Source organism: Sphaerodactylus townsendi, linkage group LG06 (genome assembly GCF_021028975.2).
Source record: "Sphaerodactylus townsendi isolate TG3544 linkage group LG06, MPM_Stown_v2.3, whole genome shotgun sequence".
Lineage (NCBI taxonomy): Eukaryota > Metazoa > Chordata > Lepidosauria > Squamata > Sphaerodactylidae > Sphaerodactylus > Sphaerodactylus townsendi.
Window position 1 is genome coordinate 106,323,377 of NC_059430.1, and position 25,666 is coordinate 106,349,042.

Genomic DNA, 25,666 nt, shown 5'->3' on the forward strand with positions numbered 1-25,666 from the left:
CCTCACCCGCCCCGTGGTTTGCAGGCAGCGGGCAAACCGGGGCAAAGCAAAACGCTCTTCTCCCCGCACGAGCCAAAGAGCTCTCCAAGACCACCCCCCCCACCTCCGTCTCTGCCAGAGCCTGAGGAGCCATTGGTCCTCGCCCCGGCCAGCCCCGCCCCCGGGTATTCCCTCCACCAATCCGCGGGGTGCTGTCAGCGCGTCAGTCGGAGCGGCTGCAGCCGCCAGCCCTGCGCGCGGCTGCTTGGCCAGGAGAGGCACCGACTTGCCCGGGCGCCGCACGTCGTCATGGGCGCTGCGTGCTGGGCATGGCACTTGTCCCTGGCCGTCGCCTTCTTCCAGCCTGGCAGGCTTGCCGGAGGCAACGGGGTGGCAGGTAAGAGAGGTGGGCAGGCTTCGGTGTCCTCTTCCTCGCCCGTTCCTAATGCACTCCAATCCCACTTCGGTCCCGACTGGGAGGAAAGGGGCGCGTCAGCGCACCTCCGGAAGGTGGCGGCAGAGGGGGCTGCTCTGATGGGGGGCTTGGTCAGTTGCGTGTGGCGGGGGTGGTTGTTTAATTTTCCTTGATCACCCCCCCCCACACACACACACACATACAGACATGCAATGCACAATTGCTTAGTTATTTTCAGTTCACCCGGGGTGAGGTGCAGCATGACAATGTGAAGGTCGACCGGCTGTCTAGACGGAAAAGTGCACCAGTGCAAAAAGTTTAATTGTCTAGTTTGTTATTTTTTTCTCTTGTTTTCCTCTAGTTTGTTATTTTCCTCTCTCTGTGTGTTATAGTAGCATGATACACTTCACTTGCCATCTGTACAGTGAGAGTAAGAGGGGGGAAATTAAAGCTTAGATATGAGCTGCTTTCTGCCCCTCTAGAGTTCCAGGTAGTATCACCTGTGAGGTTATCTTCTGTTTTGGCTTTTTGTGTCCCAGGCCCTGTCCTGCAAGAAATAACTAATTGCATCACTCTGTGAAGCTACCTGCTGCGTCTCTGTATGCTATCTGTGCCACCTTCCAGTCAGCTTCTGATGGGGGTGGGTAATTCTATCCTGTTGGTTGTTGTGGGTTTTCCGGGCTGTGTGGCCGTGGTCTGGTAGATCTTGTTCCTAATGTTTTGCCTGCATCTGTGGCTGGCATCTTCAGAGGTTTATCACAGGGAGACGTCTGTTACACACTGTCTATCCTGTGTTTGCATTGGATATATTGAGACCATTTAGTCAGTCCTGATGTATATGTCTCCTTGAACTGCATAAAGACCAAAGTAAAATTGTAACTTCATTTACCATTTCCTCCTGCCCCACCCAATTACATACTCCACACACACACACACACCCCTCGTTGCAGCCTAGTCCGGACTAGATGACGAGAGGGCATGGTGAAGCATGTGGGTGGGGGGAGGACAAAATGGTGGATGAAGTTACAATTTTACTTATATGAAACGGTATAGCAGTGTTATCCAGAATGTTTGATAATCCTGATGTATAGATATGATGGTGTTACCCAGAACATTTTGTCAGTCCTGATGTATAGATATAGTGGTGTTACCCAGAATAGTGATTCATGCTGATACACAAGTGGAAGTGTCTTCTCTGAGAGTTGGTAATTCTTTTTTGAGTGGGAGAAAGAAAAAAACCCCTCAATTTTGCTTCAGACAGAACGTGTACTTTGGGCACCTGAAATCTGAGAAACCATCAGATCTAGAGAGTGGCCTAGGGACGGGCGGGCATCCTCTGTCCCTGGACGCCACTAATCTGGTCACATGGGGGCGTAAAATTGACCCCCCACTTGACCAGGAAGATGGCAAGGCAGCAGGAAGTCCTGCTGCCTCGTCATCTTCGGGCACCCTTGGCCCCCCATGTTGTCATCGATGTGGGTGGGGCCAAGGAAAACTGAGGACACTCACCAAGCCTCGCGCCCCCCCCCCCACCTCCAAGCTGGCAGTCAGGGGAGAGCAGGAGCAACTGAAAGTCTTTGGATCCTTTGCTTTTATAAGCATTGGGTGGGGCTTGGGGGCAGGGCTCCACCCCTTGAGGATGTGGCCCTGCCCAAAGTCCCGCCCCCATGTTTATAAAAGCCAAGGAACTGAGGAAGAAGCCTTTCAGTTGCTGCTGCTCTCCCCAGGGCGGAGGGCAGAAGAGATTGCTGGTTGCCAAATGGGAGCCAGGAAGGGGGGGGGCGCGAGGCCTGGGGCTTGCGGCTGCATCCCCCTGATCAGCGCCCTCTGACATAGTGGGGGGGGGGCGCACCTGGAGAACAGCTGTCTCTGGGTGCCATTTTCCCACCTCTGGACCTAGAAATCTTAGTTACATTTAATCTTTCCTTAAAAGCCAGTTATCTCCCTAGAAATGGGGAGGAGAGGGGGACAGCCCCCCCCCCCCAAGTTTAATCAGCCTACCTGAATCTGTGCCACAGATGACGTTTTTGCCATTTGGATTTGCCCTTTCCATTCAGGCATCTTCAGGTTGCTGCATGTTCCCTTTGGGCTCAGTGCAGTTTTGAGGTTTTTGATGGCCTTAAAAAAGGAGTGCAGCTGTCACTTCTTCGGAGCTTGATGGGAGAACTGGTTGCTCCTTTTAATGAATCGAAAGTATGAACTAAGGCATTTCAAACAAAAGCACCACCTCCCGCTTTTTTCTCTTCCTGCCTGAATATACAGCGGTGTGTGTATGTGATGTGAACTATGCCCTAACCAAATTCGCAGGGAGAAAAAAAGTTGTGGTGCTTTGCAACTGGTTCAGTAGCTAAAATAAATCAAAAGGGGAAGGGGGAGCCAATTACAACCACACTTCCCTCTCTTTCTTTCATTTCAGCCGTGGAGAGGTGAACTCTTTTCTTTCTCTCTTAAGTTTTGGGAAAAGCTAGGTTCCTTCCATGTTGGGTGTGTGTGTGTGTGCATATTTATTTATTTGCCTTCTAAGGTTCTTAGAAGAAGCTCACCCAGAATAACAATACTTCTTTCACTGCCTGTTTTAATATGCCTTCCCTTTTCTTCATACGCTTGTGTGTGCCTGGATGCGGTTTCTGATTATCCCCCCCAGCACCCCACCATGTCTCCTCCAAGGTGAAGGAGAAGAATCCTTGTCTTATCCCTGGAGATGGCTGAGTGAACATTTCTGAAATAATTAGTGTTAAGATTTCAAGTTAACAATGAAAGTGCTTTTCACTTTGGTGAACCTTTTTCTGCGGTTCTGCTAATCTAATAGGTGTGAAACAAACTGCACAAGGTGGTAGGGCAGATTTTTTTGCCTTTATTTTGCTCCTTACCTTCATTCATGCATATTATGTGAATTTTTGCCTTTATGGGATCCTGGGTTTTAGTGAGCTAAAGTCGAGTCCATTTGCACCTTAGTTTTTCATGAGCAAAGGGTGAGGCGTATTATTATTCCTGATGGAAATCCAGCTGATAAGGTAAAGAGCCCCAGATGGGCTTCTGGCATTAAATTATGAGGAAATCCATTTAAAGGCTGTTCTCTCAATTAAGGGCATGCTAGCCTGATTGGCACTGAGGCAGAATCAATGGCCTTGGGCCACTTTCTTCTACAAACACCAAGGTTTCCCAAAGCTTAGCTGTCAGATGTTTTTCCAGAGGGTCAGCTGATTCCCAGCCCCTTTGCACCTTGTTGACTGCTTCTGCCGACAGTCATTTTTCTAAATCAGTGCTGCGCAGCTACAGGGAGTGGGGTGCTGGGTACATTTTCTCAACTCCAACAACTGCATTTTCATTAAGCTGAAATATTATCAGCAACAGCATCAGTGCAGCCCCCTCCCTCTCTCTCTTTCTCTCTCTCTCTCTCTCTCTCTCTCTTTCTCTCTCTCTCTTTCTCTCTCTCTCTCTCTCTCTCTTCAAAAGACAACACAGGAAAATAACATTTTTCACTGGAATATCTTTCAGTGACATAGGGGTGCTTGCTTACCTTTTTAGCAATATGGATCTACTGTTATCACTCAATGCAAAATGTTTTGTGGAGCTGGTATTAGGAGTATGCTTTTTGCACTGTGGAGGCCAGGGTATCGTGGAATATTTCTGAGAAGTAGGTTTGGCTGAGCAATGGCGGCTGAGTCTAGGGCACTCCGTTGCTGAGTTGGGGTTTGGGCCCAGGTTTCTTTTGCGAGTATCAACATTCTGTGAACTATGCTATTCTGTGTCAGACGAGAAGCAAGGCCACCGCATCAATCCCTGATTGCAATGTGCTTAATGTATCAACTGCCATGGCAATAGTGTCAGAGAACTGCTTCTGTAACTAATAACTAATGTAAATTAATTATCTCCCTCTTTAGTATAATTTTATCCCACCTTTTTTCCAAGGAGCTTATGTTGACATACATGAGTCTCCATTTTGTCCTCACAAAACCTCTGTAGGGTAGGTCAGGCTGAGGGAAAGAGAGAGAGAGAATGGCCCAATGTCACCCAGTCAGCTTATTTAGTTAATTTATTTATTTATTTATTTAGTTAATTTATACTTTGCCTTTCAACTCAGAATGGTTGCTGTCATTCTCCTTTCCTCCACTTTATCTTCTCAACATCCTTGTGAGGTAAATTAGGCTGAAAGGGTGTGACTGGCCCAAGGTCACCCAGGCGGGCTCCATGGCAGAGTGGGGATCCAGATCTAACAGCCCCATCCAAAAGGCTGGGTGCCTGGATGCAACATCCGCAGCCACACTGTTCCCAGGAGGCTTCCCAGCAGAGTGGGGAAGCTGAAAACACAAAAAAGCCTCCTTGCCACCGGAAAGCGTGCATTGGGCTTAATGGACTTATGCCACTCAAAAGGTGGTGCAAATCCCAAGCCCCAGCTACTGGGCCAATAGGGGCAACGACCAGGTGAAAGCTGACTAGCATCAGCTCCGCCCCCAGACCTCCCCCGCCACGCTGGAGGCAGGGGTGCAGAGGGCTGGCACAGTGTTCAGGGCCATATCTCACCACCCTGGAGGGCTGTGGCAGCCACCCACTGATGGATCTGCCCCTCTGCTGGGGACAGAAGCTCTGGAAAACATACAAATCCATGCTTTTTGCTTGACAAGGCACAAAAAAACTTTTTGGAAATACTTACTTGGCTTCCTAATAACCTTGAGTTTCATAAAATAACTATTAATAGCATGATAATGCTCATCATGCGCAAATATGTGATTTTAAGGAATATTTTTTCAAGCTGAAAAAGCCCTGTTTATGAACATCTTTTTGCATGTAGCAATGTTCAGTCCTGGATAGAACTGTCCATTGCTATGTCATAGTGCTATTTCACTATGTCAGTGAAAAGACCCATTCAGCCAGTTCAGTGGGGTTTCTGAATATAATAAAAATCTTGTCTTAACTTTTTTATTATATATGCTATTTATAGTCTACCTTTCTCACTGAGACTCAAGGTAGATTATTACTGTAGGTCAGGGGTAGGGAACCTGCGGCTCTCCAGATGTTCAGGAACTACAATTCCCATCAGCCCCTACCAGCATGGCCAATTGGCCATGCTGACAGAGGCTGATGGGAATTGTATGGTGGGGGGGGGGGGGGGTGGGGGGGGGGGGGGGTGGGGGGGGGGGGGGGTGGGGGGGGGGGGGGGTGGGGGGGGGGGGGGGTGGGGGGGGGGGGGGGTGGGGGGGGGGGGGGGTGGGGGGGGGGGGGGGTGGGGGGGGGGGGGGGTGGGGGGGGGGCGGGTTGGTGGGGGGGGGGGGGAGGGGGGGGGGGGGGGGGGGAGGGGGGGGGGGGGGGGGGGGGGGGGGGGGGGGGGCGTGGGGGGGGGGGGGGGGGGGGGGGGGGGGGGGGGGGTGGGGTTGAGGGGGGGGGGGAGGGGGGGGGAGTGGGGGGGGGGGGGGGGGGGGGGGGGGGGGGGGAGGGGGGAGGGGGGGGGGGGGGGGGGGGGGGGGGGGGGGTGGGGGGGGGGGGCTGGAGTGCCAAAGGTTTGCCCTCGCGGTCCTATTTGCTCTGGGCTCAACACAGAGAAAGACCATCTTGTTAAATGCATTGTAAGATTTTTTACGCTTGCTCGTCTAAATGTACTACCCACTGCTCAAACAAGTGGTAGATACCATAATACTCCACATGAGAACAGGGTTTGTTCCTGCACAGTCGGTTTGCCTGAGATGACAGAACATGTGCTGCTTCATTGTAACAATTCAGCGGATCTCTGCTCACTTTTTCTCAAAGTCATTTTGAAAAAGATACCAGCAAGATCAGATAACTTGTTCATCTTGGTCAGTTGTGATGCTGGCAATCACACCACCCATCTGAGTGACTCGGTACTGCACAACTATTGCACCTTGGTAAGTACTCCCAGAGCCCGAGAGGAAAGGGGAGAGGGTCCGGCATCTGGCCCTGGCCCACCCACCCTAGCGGAGGGAAGGAGGGAGGGGGAGGTGAGTGAGGGGTGGCATGCAAGGGAGGGGAGGGGTCCTGGCATCTGGACATGGCCCACCTGCCCTAGTGGAGGGAAGGGAGGGGGAGGGAAGGGGTGGCATGCAAGGGAAGGACAGGATACCAGCAAGATATCAGCAAGATCAGGGACGTTGTATTGAATTTGTTGAGTGGTAACCGTCCTTACATTACGGAGATGGTTGCCAAGTTTTTACATAAGGTCTTTGGCCACAGAGATAAATCTGTGTATTAGTTTTAGCTATTAAGTTTTAATCCATCCTGTACATTGATGTTATTATTTTGTTTATGCCATTAAAAGTCTGTTTGTTGACTGGTTTATTTTGCTTGTTTCGTGCTTTGCTTGAATTAAGGCACTTCCTCAGAGTCAAAGCTGCATATTCATTCCTACAACCCCATTTAATACATTATCCTAACATAAAGCGCCCTGGATACAATATCTATTAAAATCACCATTACAAAAATAGGACTTACTCTCACCCCAGTATTGAAACCTTTCTGTAATGTGATCCTAGCATCTGCTATTACAGGCGATGGATTAGACTATTATCTACTTTGTAAAGCGGCCAATACACTCTGCTCGTGTGGTGTCTGCCAACATCACATTTTTCTCTTTGGGACTCTTTTTTTTTTGTCACAAAGGACCAGCTCTCTGCTGCGCCCCTTAATTGGCAAGTGTATCAGTTTTGCAAGCTAGCCAGGCTGTGAATGGGGGGAAATGTTTCCTCTGACGCTGAGCTGAATTCCCCAGATTGGAAGCAGTTCTGAGTGGATGTCCCAAAATCAGGTTAAAGAGTCCACCTGTACCCAAGACTACACATAAAGGTGAGCACAGGTGGTGACCGTTTTCTATAATAGCGCGCTGAGGCACTTGGTGAAGTCGATGGTAAATAGATTCAGGACAAACAAAAATATATACCTACTGAATGATGGGCAACCCAATCCACAAGCCTGCAGTTGCTAGGGAGGGCACTGCTGTCACACCACTGTGCTGCTTCCAGAGGTCTTTCAGGCAGCATGGGGAGGAAGGAAAAAAACCCTCCGGCTATGTCCATAGGGCCGTGGTGGCGAACCTATGGCAGTCCAGATGTTCATGGACTACAATTGGCCATGCTGGCAGGGGCTGATGGGAATTGTAGTCCGTGAACATCTGGAGTGCCATAGGTTCACCACCCTGCCAAAGGGCTAAATGGAGCTGTGGGGCAACTGGCTGTCAGGCTCATTCCGCACATGTAGAATAATGCACTTTCAAACTGCTTCCAGTGCTCTTTGAAGCTGTGCAGAATAGCAAAATCCACTTGCAAACAGTTGTGAAAGTGGTTTGAAAACGCATTATTTTGCATGTGCGGAAGGGGCCTCAGTGTCTCAGCCCTCTCTTCCAACGGGGATGCCCCTTATGCCACCAGAGGGAGCAAATGCACCAGTGCAGCCTCATGTTGCATCCAAGAAGTGATTCAGCCTCCTCCTCTCCCCCCTCCACGCACACTGGATTGGGCTACAAATTGTGGCATTCCCTGTAAGATGATGTGGTGATTGATGTAGATGATGTGTAGTGTGAGATGATGTAGTGATTGATATCTCTGAAAGGTGGTTGGACGGTTCATGGAGGAGAGGTCCATTAATGGCTACTAATCATGGTCACTAAAGGGAACTTTATGTTAACAGGTAACAAACTTATGAAATCCGGTGCTAAGGAAGAAATATCGGAGGTAGGCCTTGGACTCTGTGCCCCATTTGGCTACTGAAAAAGGATGCTGGACAACTGGTCTTCTCCAGCAGGGCTGTTCTGATAATTTTTTTGTTCTCCCCAGCAGGCTTCGCCCCTCCCCTGTAGCAACCCACCTATCCAACATGCAGGAATAGTATGCTGCCTCTAGGGTCTGAACAGAGAGTAGGGTTTTTTAAAAATCTCTTTCAGATCAGCTTGGAAAGACAGGCTTTTTTAAAATGATTGTGAGCTACTTTGAGTTCCATTGATTGGGATAAAAGATTGGGATAAAAGAGATATATTCAATTATTTGTTAGTCCTGATCCTTTGGTATTGGTTAGAGCTAACTAAGGTTGACACTTGACAGGAACAGTGTGGATGGCTACAACATTGATTGGGACCATCGGCAATCATCCTGAGACATCTATGTCTCAAGGGAGGCTTTGTCAAGCCATCTGTTCCCTGGGTGTGCAGCCAGGGGGTTGGGGAGGGGCATCAGCAGAACCCTTCATTGTTGTACACAGAAGGGAGGAGGCATTGGCACTTTGAGGCACAGGTTTGTGAGCAGGCAAGGATGCCCGTTGAGTTTGGAGCTAGGTTGGAGTTGCAGTAATGTTGGCAGTCATTAAAAGCTCCCCCTACCACATGATGATCCTTGCTAAAAGATAGAGAAATGTTACTAATAACAATGCAAATCAGCTATCAAGAAAACTAGTTTAACTGGGTTGCTGATATCTTCATGCCGAGTGGCCTGCACAGTGTCAACTTTGGAAACTTTAATGTGAATGGCTGCTAACACATTTTGCCAGATCCAGACTTGCTTGCTTGCACAGCGACTGATATGGGCAATTCTATATTTAAGCACAGAAAACATTTAGACTTAATAAAAGACAAATACGACAACTTTGATTAATGCAGACTCTGGGAAGGATGAGATTTTCTCCAAATATTAAAAAAAAAATTAGTTGACGGTAATGAATGGTTTCAGATTATAATGGAATCACAGCCCGGTTTTATAGATTCACCACAAAGTAAACATGTTACTTTGCAACCCTGGTCTGAGACTAATTTGAAAAACAGTCTATCATTTTCCCTTTCTCTCTCAGTCCTGAAACATTCAGCAGAAATAGAAGCTTAAATCATTGCCTGGCTATGTTTGATGCGTCTCCAAAGAAAAGTGGGTAAATAAATACACAGTTTTCATTCACTGCAAAGCATTTAACACTGACCTAACTCTCCAATAACTAGTGGAAGATTATAGTCCTGATTCTCATTTACTGGCTGGCTTAGGCTTCTCTGAGGAAACAAAGTGGCTGCTTGCTGGCTTTTTGCACCCTTGAATCAATAGCACCAGGAAAGACTTTTTTATGCTACTAAAAGACATATAGTGTAAAAATTAAAAAGATAAATGGATGAAATTTAGAAATTAGCAAGGGATCGAAAAAGGGAAGTAGTATAAACAGAAAGGCATATATAAATACAGAGGGAGTTAAACCATTGACAATAGAGGCAGACTGAAATAACCATGGTTTCTTCTTTGAGTCGTGAGAATAGCTATTTTCTTGTTTGAAAGCTTAAAGAGCTATTAAGATGGGCAAATCACTGGTAAAACAGCTGGAAATGTAAATAGCAATTTAAACAGTCCATTGCCCCTCAATCTAAATGTGGAATGCACAGATCTACTTCAAAACAGTCCCTCTGGTTTTATTATATTGTCAACGGTAAGAGGATTGAGTGGAGAACCCTTTTCTCAGTGGACTTGAATGGAGATGGTGTGCTTTATTTAGCAAATCCACAATTATTTTTTGCAAGTGAGCAGACGGATCTCTAATTTTCACGCCCTTCTCCCTTAGAGACCTCCTTCAATTGTGCTATTCTTTCATTATGTGGAACTAATGAAGTGCTCTGCAGCCTTTAGTTCTTCAAAGAATCCATTGCTGCTGGAATATAGTACTTAAATAAAACATGTTTCATTGGCCGACTTCAAAACAATATTCTTATAAAGAAAAAGGGAACAGGGAGAAGGCAGGGAGAGGCAGTGCAGAAGAGGCCCAAAATCACTGGATACAAATGAATGGATGCTATATAGAAGGATGTGTTTTTAAAGATAGAGTTGCTGTACAAAGGTTTTTCAGTTTGGGGGCTTTCTCAGACTTGAGGTCTCGTATATGCCGAGGTCTCATACACTCTGCAAAATGCTTTGATTTGTTAAGAAGCAACTTGTTAAAATAATCAATCTGAAAATCAAACTACTGTCACTCTCTGGCACAAACAATAAAATATTGCACCTTCCATAATGTTGTTCTTTTTAAAGACCTTTCATAGAAATATTGTCCTTACTTTACCCACTGTAATAGAATCATGCCTGCTTGGAGATTCCCTCCACCTCAGTTTCTCCATAGACACGTCTCCCTGTTCACTCACACTTTTACTCTCGCCTGTCTTTGTAGATAAAGTATCTTGCTATTGATAAAACTCTCACACTATTTTAGTTGCTTTTAAACACACACACACCCCTGGCATCTCCCTGGTCTCCCCCCTTCAATGTTTTTCCTTTTCATGGATCTGGGCTACATTTCCTTCGCCACACCTCTCAAATAAGTGTCTATGTATTTCCTTCCAAAGAAAATGGAAGTAATAAATTCCTCCTTTCGAAAATGTAAATGATAGTGGTGCATGAGGAGTTTTTTTTTCTGTGAAGTAATCCTGAATTGTGAGAAGTGGACTCCAGGTTTGGACTAGGATTGAGAACATGGGAAGATTTGGGGGAGGGGATGTAAACTTTAATTTTTATCCGTCGTATTAACTTTCTTTTATTTAGCACCTTGTTCAAATGTGCGGCATATTGGATCCTGGCTTTAGCCACTGAAATAAGATTATCTTGATTATGACCCTGCTGCCAAGATGAGAGTTGACTCAATTTCAGTAAAAAGTTGAGCAAACTAATGCCTGTTTTTGCTAAACAGCATATCTCTTTGGAAACTGCTGCAATTGTATTGTTTGCATCTAAAGAATTTTTAGTGCACATCTTTTTTTTAATCTCCACAATTCTGTCAAATTTGCTTCCGTGGAAAAAAAACCCCCTATTTAGATGCCTCTATGTAGATGAAAGGCGATTGATGTTTTGAGGGATGCCTAGTTTGAATTTCAAGACCTCCCTTTGTTAAGAATGCAGCATGGTCCTAATTAGCTACCGTTGTACCTTGATAATAAGCACATATCTTGAACAATGCCAGACCAAGAAAGTCATGGGAATTAGGAGAGCTGGTTCAGCCCTTTCAACATTTAGTCTAAATCTCTGGCATAATGTTTTTGAGCTCAACCCAACATCTTGTTGTTTAAAAATGTTGTTACTAGATTTACCAGCAACTACCTGCGCAGCACAGCAGTGGATAAATAAGATTCCACAATAATCCCTATATTATGGTGGCACAACGTAATTGCCTTTGTATTTATTAAACCTGTTAAAAAGTATTTAAAAATGTAATATAACAAGAAAGCTGCAGATTGGTACAAGATGCATATTGTTACATTTACTTAGAGAACTGTGGGAATATTCACTTGCATGAACTCCATTTAGAGTTCTTGTAGCTCCCTTTGCGAGGAAAGACAGCATGGTATAGTCCAATCTTGTCATATCTCAGAAGCTAAGTCAGGTCAGCACTTGGAAGGGAGACCTCTAGAGAAGACTGCAGAGGAAGGCAATGGCGAACCATCTCTGCTTTTCACTTGCCTTGAAAGCCCCTTACTGTGGTTGCCATACATTAGCTGCATTGTTACCCAGGATGGAGATGCAGTCTCTCAATAATGTGGGAGAAATTAGCTCAGAGCAGATGACTTATCACTATTGCAAGAGGCTGGGTAGGGAATCTTTAATACCAATGTATACGAAGATCAGCTCTTGGAAGAAAATCCACAGAGAGGAATATAATACAAATTTGACAATCTTTATTGTAGGGACAAGAGGTTCACAAACACTTGATTCAATACAATAAACACACACACAGAGAGAATTCCTAAGGTACAAATAGGTGGGAAAATAGGTTTGGAATAGAAAGGGGTATGGAATATATATATGGGTAATATGACCTGATCATGACATGAAGAAGATCCAGGGTTCAGAACCAAACAGCCAGCATCTGGTTCCAGGGGGCAATGCACTGGGCACAGTGACAAAGATGGAAAGGTGTCAGTGCCACTGGGCAATTGGTCCCTTGGAGGATAGGATATTTATAGGGTGAAGAACCACCTTTGGGGGGTGTCAGGATGACCTTTGGGAGGTGCTGGGATAACCTCTGGGAGGCGTCCAGATGGATTGTTTGAAAAACAATAGAGTGCATTGTAAGGTGGTCAGGAGAAGTGAGTTACAGAAGGGAGTATCTGGGTTAAGATAATCAGGGGAGGCAATGTTGTCAGAGGTCTTCTTGTGGCTGGAAATGAGTATCCATTCAGCAGGGCTACTGTATTGTGTTGAGAACACATTCTTCTTTGGCTAGGGAGCTGAAAATGTGCTGCTATGGCAAGCAAACTGAGAACATGAGAACAGAAAGAAAAAAATTCCTGGAAGTTCTTTGTAGGTAGACCTGGCTATTACCAGAGAATGGGCTCCCCGTCTCTGCAATGCTAGCATCACCCTTTAGGCCAGGGGTAGGGAACCTGCGGCTCTCCAGATGTTCAGGAACTACAATTCCCATCAGCCCCTACCAGCATGGCCAATTGGCCATGCTGACAGAGGCTGGTGGGAATTGTAGTTCCTGAACATCTGGAGAGCCGCAGGTTCCCTACCCCTGCTGTAGGTCAAATGCAGTCAACACTATGAGGCAAACAACAAACAATAAAGATTTGGATTGAAACAGCATAAACTAATATTAACATAACATATTAAACAATGCAGAAATTGCATAGTAACTATATCAGACAGTACATACTATACATAGTGTAAATCACAGCCCCTATTGCAAGAGCATCTTTCTTGTATTTCTTATACACATTGTATTAAATTTCTTATACACATTATATTATATCATAACCCTATTACCTGTGTAAAAAAAGCTCGGCTAAATAATTCAGTTTTGCATCGTTCATAAAAAGCCAGGGAGGTGGGAACCTCCCCAACCTCCTCAGGTAGGCTGTTTCACAAGGTGCGGGCCACAACACAATGCATGTGTATTGACAGTTGTTGATTTTGTGCATTTGCAAGGTGGCACCTATAGTAGGCGCTGTTCCAATGAGTGAAGCTGTTGAGGCACAGCATGGAAAAGTGGTGGTCTTGAAGATATGAGGGGCCAAGGCCATGAACAGCTGTATGTGAAAGGCTGAAATGACCCAGGATTATTAAATGACCTGCTTCCCTATGTTGTTGTTAAGAACTTGCTCAAAGGGGCTGCTCTGTGTGCCTCCCTCTCCTTGGAGAGTAGAGATGGACCAGAGAAATAGGGCATCTTCTGTGGGGATATTGCCTAGGGAATTTTCTCCTGCATTCATTATTTAAATTTTTTGTTAGCTGCTTTGAGAACTCTGTGGATTAGTAGATAGAGCAGAAGTATTTTAATCAATAAATCAGTTGCATGGGACTGAGATTAACATCACTATTAGGAACGAAGGGATTTGTCCATTATTCTTTGGGTTTGCTCAGTCTTCTTCTTGACTTAACACTGAGGTCTTCTAAAATTAATTCTACAGCTGATGCAGCTTCACTGCTCATTCATTCTCGTCTTTTCCCTGTTCTTCCACATTAATGCTCATTAGCAATCAAGCACAAAATATTGTGTTGAGATTCCTTTGGGGCTTGATTTTTATCTGTGTCCCCTAATGCATGTACATTGATAGTGGAAGAAAGTACAATGGTGTGGAATTTCTGGGAAAAATTGATTTAGCAGTTTGTTCAAATGCCTCAGATTGTGACCTGATTTTGCATGTTTATTTTTACTTATATTTAATAAACAAAAATCATGAATGTGTTAAGAAACTCAGATGGCAGTAGAGAGTGAGAGATTATTGAAAAGGAGGAGGAGGAGTTGTTTATATCCCCCCTTTCTCTCCTGCAAGGAGACTCAAAGGGGCTTACAAACTCCTTTCCCTTCCCCCCTCACAACAAACACCCTGTGAGACAGGTATGAGAGAGCTTGGAAGAGCTGTGACTAGCCCAAGGTCAGCCAGCTGGTGTGTGTTGAAGTGCACAGGCTAATCTGAATTCCCCAGATAAGCATCCACAGCTCAGGCAGCAGAGTGTGGAATCAAACCTGGTTCCTCCAGATTAGAGTAACATCTGCTTTTAACCACTATGCCATTGCTGCTCCAGATTAGAGTACACCTGTTCTTAACCACTACACCACTGAGTGTGATAAATTTGGTGAAAGACTATCAGATATAACAGAAGTTGATTCTGGTGAAAAAAATCTGGAAGACTATAAGTTTAAAAAATGCAGACATTCAAAAAGAGACATAGAAAAAATAGTTCACTAAGTAGAATCAAAGATAATGGATCCTGACATACTTGGTTCAGAAAACTGGTTTATTAAATTGGACAGACTAGAAACCAGGGTAAAGGAGGTACAGACAGAGGCAAGAGAAGATAATGCAAAGGCCTAGTGGGGTTCCTTGTGAATATTCTAAACTAGTATTGATTTGGAGTTGATCTGCCTATAGGACAGGAATTAATGATACTAAATGATCAGGAAAGCCCAGGGATACTCTGGCAACTTTTATCATGTTAAGAACAAATGACACTACTCTTAGAACATGTGGAAGTAGGGAAAATGTGCCTCACAAGCCCGGCTGTGTGTGCCCTTGCATTAATAATGTTGTGGGGGAAATGGATTTGTGAATGCCAAACCATAAATCAATTTATAACCTGGTCACAAAAGCTTTGCCGAAAGTCTTTAAAAATATCTTCATAACTATTACCTTATTGCCTGGGGAACAAATTATACAGATGTTGGAGATGACTTCTTTTATTCTTCCTTGCACTTATCATGTTCAAGAATGATATTTTTTTGGTCCAGCTCCATCTATCATGACTAGAATCAGTCATGTTATTTCAGTGTGAAGATCACAGACCAGTTCTTGATAATATAAGCTCTTTCAAGGCTCTTTCCTTGGCAACGGATCTTGGGCACTTGGTTCTCACAGACAGAAGATATGCAGTAGATAACAAACCCAAATACTGATGAATTTTTCTCCTTTAATATAATTTCTGAGGTCAACTGGCCATTTGTAGGGACACAATAAACTTGTATTGGAGGAATATTTATTAGCAAAGCTTCAGAGTTAAATAGAAAAGCAATGAAACAAACTGCCCCCCTCTACCTTAAAGAAGGAGCAGCAGTGGCGTAGGAGGTTAAACTCGTGTATCTAATCTGGAGGAACCGGGTTTGATTCTCCGCTCTGCCGCCTGAGCTGTGGAGGCTTACCGTATCTGGGGAATTCAGATTAGCCTGTACACTGCCACATACGCCGGCTGGGTGACCTTGGGCTAGTCACAGCTTCTCGGAGCTCTCTCAGCCCCACCTACCTCACAGGGTGTTTGTTGTGAGGGGGGAAGGATAAAGAGATTGTAAGCCCCTTTGAATCTCCTGCAGGAGAGAAAGGGGGGATATAAATCCAAACTCCTCCTCCTCCTCCTCCTCTTCTTCTTCTTCTTCTTCTTCTTCTTCTTCTTCTTCTTCTTCTTCTTCTTCTTCTTCTTCTTTTTCTTCTTCTTCTTCTTCTTCTTCTTCTTCTTCGTCGTCATCGCTTCGTCGTCTTCGTCTTCGTCGTCGTTGTCTTCTCCTTCTCCTTCTTCTCCTTCTCCTTCTCCTTCTCCTTCTCCTTCTCCTTCTCCTTCTCCTTCTCCTTCTCCTTCTCCTTCTCCTTCTCCTTCTCCTTCTCCTTCTTGATTTGGTGAAGCCAAATTCATCCTCAAAGGATAGCACACAAATCTGGTAGGTATCCAGAAGGCTCAGTTAGAAGTAAAGAATGTGTAAACTAGAGAGCATGAAAAATATAATGAGATGGGCAGCGTGATCCTGCGTGATCCTGAGGGCAGACATTGCCTCTGCAGACAGCCACAGCACAACAATGGCACCTCTGGTCTGCTCCCTATGGGAAGACTTATGTGGTAGTCAGAGGGGAAAGAAGCGAACTCTCCCCCTTTTTCCTGTTATATACTGTGCTGCCATGTAGCTGTGGAACAGTGGCAGTCCACTGCAGCATGGGGATAGTGGGGCCCTGATGGTCAGGCTGTCTGCAGCCAATCAGGGAGACAGAGGCCGGGGGATGGAACATGGCAGCTGAACGACCAGAGGGGTTGGGTGTGGGCGGGGCAAAAAAGACAAGTTGCCAGTCAGTGTCCTGCCCCCCCCCCCCCACGTTAAAGAAATCATGGCAAGGGTGGGAGTCTCCTGATGGGACCTGAGGATCCCCTGGGATGGTATCCCATCTCTTGATGACAGAGATCCATTTCTTTGGAGACCATGGCTGCTGAAGAAAGTGAACTTCAGCACTCTACTCCACAGAAGACCTAACCTTCCCTAGGCTCCATCCTCAGATCCAGATCTCCAGAGGTCTTCCCATATGGATCTGGCAACCTCTCCTTCTCTGCCTATCAGTGGAAACCCCTCCCACCCCTTAAAGGGACAAAGCACAGCTCAGAGCATTGGGGAAAATGTTGTTTGGCATGGGCACCAGTCTGAAGCCACCCCCTTTCACCCCAAGTTGGATCTGTGCCAACACAGAGCAAAGGGCATGCAAAGCTCAGAAAGAGCAAGAGTGTGCATTGTGTGCACTGTGTCCACTGTGTGCATTAGCAACAACCCTCCACTCACTGGGAACTGGGAACTGTGCCACTCCACAGGATGCCCAAGCTGATGAGGGTTCTCCTGTCCCTGGAGGAGCTGGAGGAGGGGCTGGTGGGTAAGGGGATGGATTGCCTTGGACCAGTCCCCAAGGAGCCACTCCATGCTCACCTGTTCTTCCATCATGTTCCTTGCAACACAGACAGCCCCTCCAGGTGCCTGGCAGCTGCCATCTGAGAGGCTGCCAGCTCTTCCAACCTTTGCTGACCCATGGCAAAGTATTTCTGCTGCTCTCAGTGGCTCTACAGTTCTTCATTTTCAGTTGCTGCCCACATGGTCAGTAGTGTAGGAGGATGGGCTCAGCCAGGCATGAACCTTGTGCTTCTGGACCTGACAAAGGGCTGCCATCTTCAGCATCTCCTGGGACATTGGCAGGTGCAACACCTGGCTCCGAGGGTTGGGGCTTGGCCCTGCGTTTCTTCCCTCCCCAGTCTCCACTGCCTCAACTCTGCTGCAATGTTTGGTCCACCTTCTGCATGGGCTTGTCCTCAGCTGTTGGCCCCAGTGTCTCCAAGATGCCCAGTGACTGCAGGCCAACCAATCTGGCTGTTATTGTTCTCCTCCCCAGAGTTAGGGTGCAGACATGGTTGATTACATCCATTGTAAATGTCATGGAGAATGGGTCTGGGATTGGGGACAAGCGGATTGTCAGGCCCAGGAGGCAAACTATAACTCCCCTTGTAGTGCCACCAGCCTTCCTAATGTTCATCTCACTTTTTCAGTCCCTAACTCTGGAATCTCACTACCGTTGCTCTCCTCCTTATTGCTCAGTTCCATCTTCCACCTAGCCATAAGGGGATGTTTGTCCTGGCACTTGCCACCAGGAATCTCATAGGAGCACCCTGCACCCCAGGGTGTCACCTATCTGTCACCTATCTGCCCCTCCTGTCAGTTCCAGCAGTAGCTGATGGGTCCTTTTGGCATGCGCTCTATGGAGCTGGGGTGTTATCCTGCAAGGGAGTCAGTGCGGGGTATCTTCTGTCACCCACTACAGTGCACATGGTGGACTTGAAGGTGATACTCTGACCATTTCCTGTGTATGTGGGGTGGGCAGACGGAACAGCGTAAAAGCTGCAACGTGGCAAGGATCCCAAGATACCTGTTCCACCCCACTCCCCATGCAATACACCCTATTCTGTGTGGGTGAAGAGTAGGGATGTTGTTTGTTCTGAGGCTCCTGCCTATGGAAAGGAAAGTGAAGGAGAAGGTTTGGAAGAACTGTCTCTATCTTACTTACTAGTGTGTGTCTGTGCCATTTGTCCTTCCTGAGGAGATGGAGAACTTGTAAGAACTGGGAGAGCTCAGTGACAGAGACTGTGTGTATTTTACTCTCCTGGTTGGGTTTTGGTGCAGTGTTCTTGTGGTAAGTATTCTCTCTGTGCTTTCCCCACCACCAAAGTGCCACACCACTCGTAAGTCCTCATGGGAGGTGGCTGTCAGAAGAATCCTCTGCTGTTCAGCCTATCTGCTCAGGTGTGGTATGTCATGGCAAGGGTTTATAAAGGGGATCCTCCATTTGTTCCTACATAGGCGTATCTGTCAGTCCCCATGGTCCTTCACACCTCCCCCCAGGATTGTGCTGCAAGTGTCTTTGAACTGGTAGCAAGCCAACTAAGCAATTAACTTGGATTTTGCAAAGAGAAGAAATGATTATTTTGATGATAGTAAACAGGAAATACTACATTACAGATAGAATGAAACAATATAAAAACATTTATAAGAAACTAGCAGGGCACCTGTGCTTCGCTACGCATACTTCATCACAGGCTCTCTATGAATTTCGGGGTGACATTCAACATACTTGTTTGGGAACTTTGGGGTGAAATGCATCATATTTCCACACAGCCTGTATGTGGACTGATTGGTTTCGCATATTTTGCAGCAGCTTCCTGTAGTTGTCTTTTTATTATGCAATGTGTTATTGCTCTTTCACCTGGTGGGCTCCAAAAGATGTCATGTGGAAGCAGTCGTATTTTTGGGATGCAGAAAGGAAGTGTTCTGTCATTGGATCATGATGAGTGAGAAGGCTGTGAAGAGGTTCAGGGTAGGGTTGAAGGGCAGGGAGCTGGACTGTACCGCCACTTCAGCACATTCCTGGGGACTCATCCTGCCACTTCAGAGCACGACACCAAGCACAGGGTGATCGGAGGCTGAGAGCAGTAAACTTGTCTCCACAGTAATCAATCTGATGTCCATATGCAAAACCTGACAAATGTTTAGTAGTCCAAGGTGATAGTGTGATTTGTAATCTGTTTTGATTGTATTTGGCTGTAGCGGTGTTGTTAACATGAGGGTGGGTGCAGTTATATCTGTTCTGTTATGGTTCTCTCAAGAGTGCAGTTATATCTGTTCTGTTATGGTTCTCTCTTTTCAATTTCAGCTGCTTTTAGAGAGCATATTTGTAAGATGCTTCATCAGTGGCGTTGTTCCACTGTTCGAATCAGAATCTATAGAAGTAGCAATGTTTATTATTGGTTTTGTTAACAGTCTAGTGGTAACTTTTCATATGTGGTGGTTTTGGGATAGAGCAAAGTCTTTTGGAGAAATGGTCGTCACATTATTGTTATCTGCTTTTCAAGTAAATGTGACAAAAACAATAGAATTTACTTTACTCAGATTGTACTGTATCTTTTCCTAATAATATCAGTTTATATCTTTATACTTACTGATGGCAGCAAGGCTAGTTTTTGTCAAAGTTTAGAGAACTAATTGACTGTTGTGGGTTTTCTGGCCTGTGTGGCCATGGTCTGGTAGTTTTTGCTTTGAATGTTTCACTTGCATGTATGGCTTGTATCAACTCTATATATTATAGGCCGTGCAAAATGGCCCTGTGAATCTCACCTTCTTACTGATTAATTGAATCAGCTAGATTGGGCTCTGTAAGAAAATGGCTACTGCACAACAGAAATCAGAAGAGCTGTGAAACCAAGGGAAAAACACAGACTTGAGGAAAAGTAACGCCCCCATCCCCAGGAAGGTATTTCTACCATGCATCAAGAGGATCACCAATCAAATAGGAAAACTGATAGAAAAACATAACTTTCAAACAGAAAAATACAACAAATGCTACAGTCAACATAGGACAAGAGAGATCCCTGTACCTCCGCAGAAGTCTATCACATACCATGAAACTGTGGACAAGTATACTTGGGGACTACAAAATGCAGCATTCTGACAAGAATTAAAGAACATGAAAGGCACTGCCGACTAATCCAGCCTGAGAAATAAGCAGGAGCTGAACATATTGTGAACCAACCTAGACACAGGATCTTATTTGAAGACACAGAAATCTTGATAACTTCATAAGCTGCTATGTCAGACTATACAGGGAAGCCACTGAGATTTACAAACACCAGGACAGTTTCAACAAAAAGCAAGAGAGTCTGAAAATCAACAAAAACTGACTACCAGTACTAAAAAACACCAAAACCCAGAGATATTCAATGGCAATTGCAAATGAACTCCATCCAGACACATGCTAATGTTGCAAATGCAATTGCTAGTGCAGTTAAATGTGAATGCAAATGTGAATTGAAATGCAACAACAAATGCAGCTCTAAATGAACTCCACTCAGATTCATGCAAATGTGCTTCACCCCTCCCTGCCCTGTGTGAGGAGGGCAAAATATATATATCCTACCATGCAGTCACTCAACCCTGTGCCACAGAAAGAAACACATCTCACTGTAACATACCCCTGCTCTCTCTCTTTTTTCCCTGTACACTGTGCGGTCCCTATAACATCGGTGGGACCTGCCGTTTCCCCCGAGGGAGGGTTTAGTGTCGGACTCTACTTATTGTATATTTGAACGCTGTATTTTAATGGGGTTTTAGTTATAATGATAATAGAGTTTATATTTCTATATATTTATATTTGTATTCTGATTATGTTTTAATTGGGCTCTATTTGTTATATTTCTTGTGTTGTGCAGTGCCCTGAGCCCTTTGGGGGAGGGAGGTATATAAAATTAATAAACAACAACAACAACAAAATATGTCAACCATAGATGGGGGCAAAACATTACAAGAAAAAATTACCAGACCACGGCCACATAGCCTGGAAAATCCACATTAGCCTGTTCATCTCAGCCGTGAAAGCCTTCAGCAATTCATTCAGAAAAGTAAGCTTAGACCACAAGGGGAAGTGTGGTTAAATAAAGTCAAAGAACAGTATAAGGTGTTAAAGTTAACCTTGATGCAAAACTGTCATGATGTTATGAGGGTTACACGAGTTTGAGATTACACGAGTTTGAGTTTGACACGAGTGGTGATGAGAACTGGAAATGGTTTGGTTGAAAAGGTCAATGTTTGTTTGATCTTCGTTATTTAGATTGTATAGTTTATAATTATGTTTTAACCTTGTATAGCTTTTGGATATTGCAGATTAAAACAATGAAAATTACAAGTATCTGCATTACAGGCAAGTTATTTGTGAATTTTGTGAGGTTCTCCTCTTCGCAATGATTTTGCAAGAAATTTTTTTGAAATTATATTCAAACAAATTGAATGCTTTTATGTGGAAATTATTTTTAGTGGGATAATGCACGTAACAATCTAAAGACAATGTTGTACACAGCTTACATTGTCATACTTAAGAAGACCCCAAAGGTACTGAAAACCGATGACATATTGACTTTGAATACACTGTGTATCATATACTGTGGGATGTTTGTTTGCTTATCTGTTTCAACAATGAAGTCTTGTTCATGAAGGTCACTGATCTTACTTCGTTCGTTGTGCTCTGTAGCATCACTTCGGTGTTTTCCACAAGGGGACAAGATTGAGTGATTTCCCTATTGCTGCCACAGCTGGTGACACAGCACAATCATAAGAGAGCTACCACATGGGAGGTTTCCTCGCATGTTCCGGCTCCCATTCCCACATAGTAGCCATTTCCCCTGGGCTTGTTCAGATTTTCTTTAAGGCAGTTGGAATATTCTTGTAGTTTTAACTATCTGACTATCAGATTGTCCGAGGTTGTTTCCGCACGGAGACAGGCTTTTTTGTATCCCTAGGATTGACAGGCACATGCGTCGGAACCCTGGACACTTTTATGGGTGAGGCATGGGGGAAAGGATGTCAGTGACACATTAACATTACTTCCAGTTGGAAGTATCATCACTGATGCTTTAGAATATCTTCTGATCTCTGTGGTAAAAATCATAGATTGGAAGGATTCTTAGAGCATAGCCAATATAATTTCTGTGTGTGGGGGTGGGTGGGAGATGTTATCTGGCTTGCGGCTAGGCCCTTACGTTACATCACTAATATGAAATCCTTTTGAAAATGGAGAGGGAGGGGTGAGGAAACATGGCTGAAGGGGGGTGGGTTGACAGCTACATGGGAGCAAGAATAAGGGCCTGATGTTGGGGTAGTGAAATAAAAAACCATTTAAACATAATTTCATTCTTAAGGGAAACTGGTGGGAAACTGATTGAAAAAACACCATGGTTGAAGTGCTTGGGAAAACAATGGAGGGGAAAACATGCAGAATTAAAAGAAAAAAATAACTTGTGAGGAAATGGCCCTCGATCTTCAACTCTAGAGAGTTGATGCCAATTCGGGTAGGTAGACCGTACTGACTTTGATGGACCAAGGGTCTGATTCAGTGTAGCTTCATGTATTCTTGTGAAATTCTAGTGGTCTATTTTTAAAAGTCTATAGTCCCTTTCCTTACAGAGATTTGTCTTTCTCTTTATATCAGTGCAGTGAAAGCGGCTACAGGCTGTCTACTTCTTTTAAAATGAAAGCTGGGTATTCAGAGAATTTTCTTAATCGACTGTAATAACTTCATAACTTTGTAACAATATTCAACTTCTGATTTCTTTTTAAAAAGCCCTCCAGTGGCAGGGAAATGCATCAATGTGGGCAGGACATAGAGTATTTGGACTTTCCCATCCTCATGGGTTCCACGTTATATAGAAACAGCCATGAGACTTGACAAGCTGAAGCCAACAGGGACATAAGGATGAGTAGCCACAAAATTGGATCCGCTTTTGCAAAACTAGAAGGAGGGACAGTTTAAACTCCATGTTCTTCCTTATTCCAGCTCCCCCAGCTACCACCTGGGTCCTTCAATTGTAGAGCTGATTTAGTTCCCCAGAGATGAGAAATAGCTGCAGCAATGCAAAGAAATTGGGACAAAACTATCCCTTTTGCCCATGGTGAGATAGGATTCTATTCAGTGAATTTTTAGACACTGAACATTTTCCACAGAAAAATAGCTGGGACAACTCAAAGAATTTCAAGAAATACATTGTAATTGATTATTTTCTTCTTTTCCTTAATGTTCTGTGGTCACAGATGCTGATGAATGTGCAGAAGGGACGGATGACTGCCATATTGACGCAATTTGTCAAAACACACCCAAGTCCTATAAATGCATCTGTAAACCAGGTTATAAAGGGGAAGGGAAACAATGTGAAGGTAAGGTTAGCTGTTCTCTTCTTTTTCCTCTCTCCATTTTGAGTGTTGATTTCAACTGTTTTTATAAATAATAGGTTTCCTGAACTGATTAATGGAAATTTATAGCTATACTGCATAGTAGAAACCAAAAAGCAGGCATTGCTTGTGCGAATTATTCGGTAACAAAAGGATGCTCTGTAAGGTGTTTCTAGAAACCCTAGGCCGACTTTTTAAAAAATCTTCATGTAGGTTCTGAATATTTCATAGTGATCCAGCTTTGCCATGTGCTTGGCTTCTCTGGGGGAGGGTCACTTGGGCTTCTAAAAATAGTAAGGTGTTAATGAAACTACAGGTCTAAATGGAAATAGTTTATGTACTGTTTCTATTAATTTGTTGTCAGCAATGATTATGTACACTCTGAAGTGGGGTTATACATTAAAATAAAGGAATGCCTTTTCCTGTTTTCATGAGGGGGCACTGGTAAGAGCAATGGCTCTACGCGTACCTCATTTATGTGGAAGTGTAAAAAGATACCAATTATTGATATACCGAATTCACAGGGTGACCCTCAGCAGAATTATATCATTTTAAGTCCATTGAAGTCAGTGGGCTTAGAGGGATGTAATTCTGTTTAGGATTGTACTGTCAGGAAACAATTGGTTATTATTTTTGTAAAGACAGTTTCCAGAAAGTGTGGTTCTGAAGTTATGCCTGAAAGTCTGTGAGCTGTTAAAATCAACTACCAGAGAGGCCACTGAGTACAGTTTTCAGTGCTCAAGGATGAGGATTTTGGAGCTCTTTGCTGCTCTTCTGATTAACAAGACTAGAATGCATTAAGAAGAATGAGGAGTGCAGAATAAGCTATTGAAAACAAGGGACATTGTGAAACTGTTAGCTTTCTTAATTTATGTAGGCCAAAAGACTTAACTTTTGCTCATGCAGAGTTTTAATTGTGTTTAGTGCAGAATACATATGGCTGGATTAGAGCACAATAAAATCTGATTTTGCATTTAACCTTCTCCACAGAGGAAGCTGTTCCGAACATACAGCTGCCACATGGTGGTAGCAAAATCTTTGATTGATTCTCCTTCATTTATAGACCACTCTCCTCTTTAGTGGGGACCCACAGTGGCTTACAATATTCTCCCCTTCTCCATTTTATCCTCACAACAACCCTGTGAGATAGGTTAGGCTAAAACTAAGTAACTGACCCTGGGGCTCCCATCAAACTTCTATGGCAAATTAAGCCATGCTGGCAGGGGCTAATGGGAATTGTAGTCCATGAACATCTGGAGAGCCACAGGTTGCAGACCCCTGGATTAGGGTTTTCTAACCTGGGTTTCCCAGAGCCTAATCTGACACTCTAATCATTACACCTCACTGGCTCTCTCATGTAGTACACCGGGGATGTGAGGTCAAGGGAGGCCAGAGTGGCAGAACCTTCCTGAGTCTTGAGCAGCAAACCAGTTATTGGTGACTTTCATTCTCCTATTAAAAAAATAGGCTCACTGGTCTCATCAATTGCAGTGAAAAAGCACCAGATCAGGCAGCTATCAATCTGCTGCACTGAGGGACAGCGTCACTGAGGGGCAGCATCACGTTTCTCCCTTTCTCTGTCTTCCCCCTTTTCTCTTCCTTCCTCTTCTTCCTCTCTTACCCCTTTCTCTCCTTTACCTCCTTCTCTCCCCATTTCTCTTCTTTACCCCTTTCTCTTTCTTCTCCTATTCCCCCCCCCCCCCGTTTCTCTCTCTTCTGGCTCTAATACTACCCAGTACCTCCCCAGCCATCGGCCTTACTGTATGTCAATAAAGTATACGCAGTGCCAGTATTTAACTTTTTTTTTGCTTCAGATATGAATAAGTCCAATTTACACCTTTTTGAGGTAGACCGAGGATCATTAATTTTGAAAAATGGAAACTGGAGCCAGGAAAATAGTGTAACTTTGGAATCTGCTGCCCAGTTCAGTTGCTTTACATCACTTTCCCCGCTGACCTGTGTGAAGGCTGGGGATCGTGAAAGAAAAAGTCTCCCACCCCTTAGTATCTGAGGCAATGAATGAATGTTTCCTGTAAAAACTTTGGATGATTAGGTTAGGAGGGATATTGTCAAAAAAGGAAAGAAGCAACTTTATGTACAGATATTAAGATGTTTTCATTCAGCTCATATGGTAATTAACTTTTTGAAAAGATGTCAGTTTACCACAGAGTTCTTAATGCTTTTAAAATAAGACAGACTTTCAAGATATTTCATGAACTAAATTCAGGCTAGCCAAAGGTTCATGTGTCTGGTGTCTGTAAACTATATGGAAAGGAGTATCTCTCAGCTTTCTTTCCCTTAATCTTTAGGAACACATCA

At 44.6% G+C, this 25,666-nt stretch overlaps 1 protein-coding gene across 1 annotated transcript in view; it reads left to right on the top strand.

Moving 5' to 3' along the window:
- The first annotated feature begins 263 nt into the window (after positions 1–263).
- The window catches only part of SCUBE1 (signal peptide, CUB domain and EGF like domain containing 1), a 213,886-nt gene continuing 188,483 nt past the window's right edge, over positions 264–25,666 (top strand). Inside the window, exons 1-2 of the mRNA XM_048501625.1 lie at positions 264–376; positions 23,210–23,332. Of these exons, the coding sequence (XP_048357582.1) occupies positions 289–376; positions 23,210–23,332 (211 nt within the window). The 5' untranslated portion in view covers positions 264–288. The remainder of the gene's footprint in view (positions 377–23,209; positions 23,333–25,666) is intronic.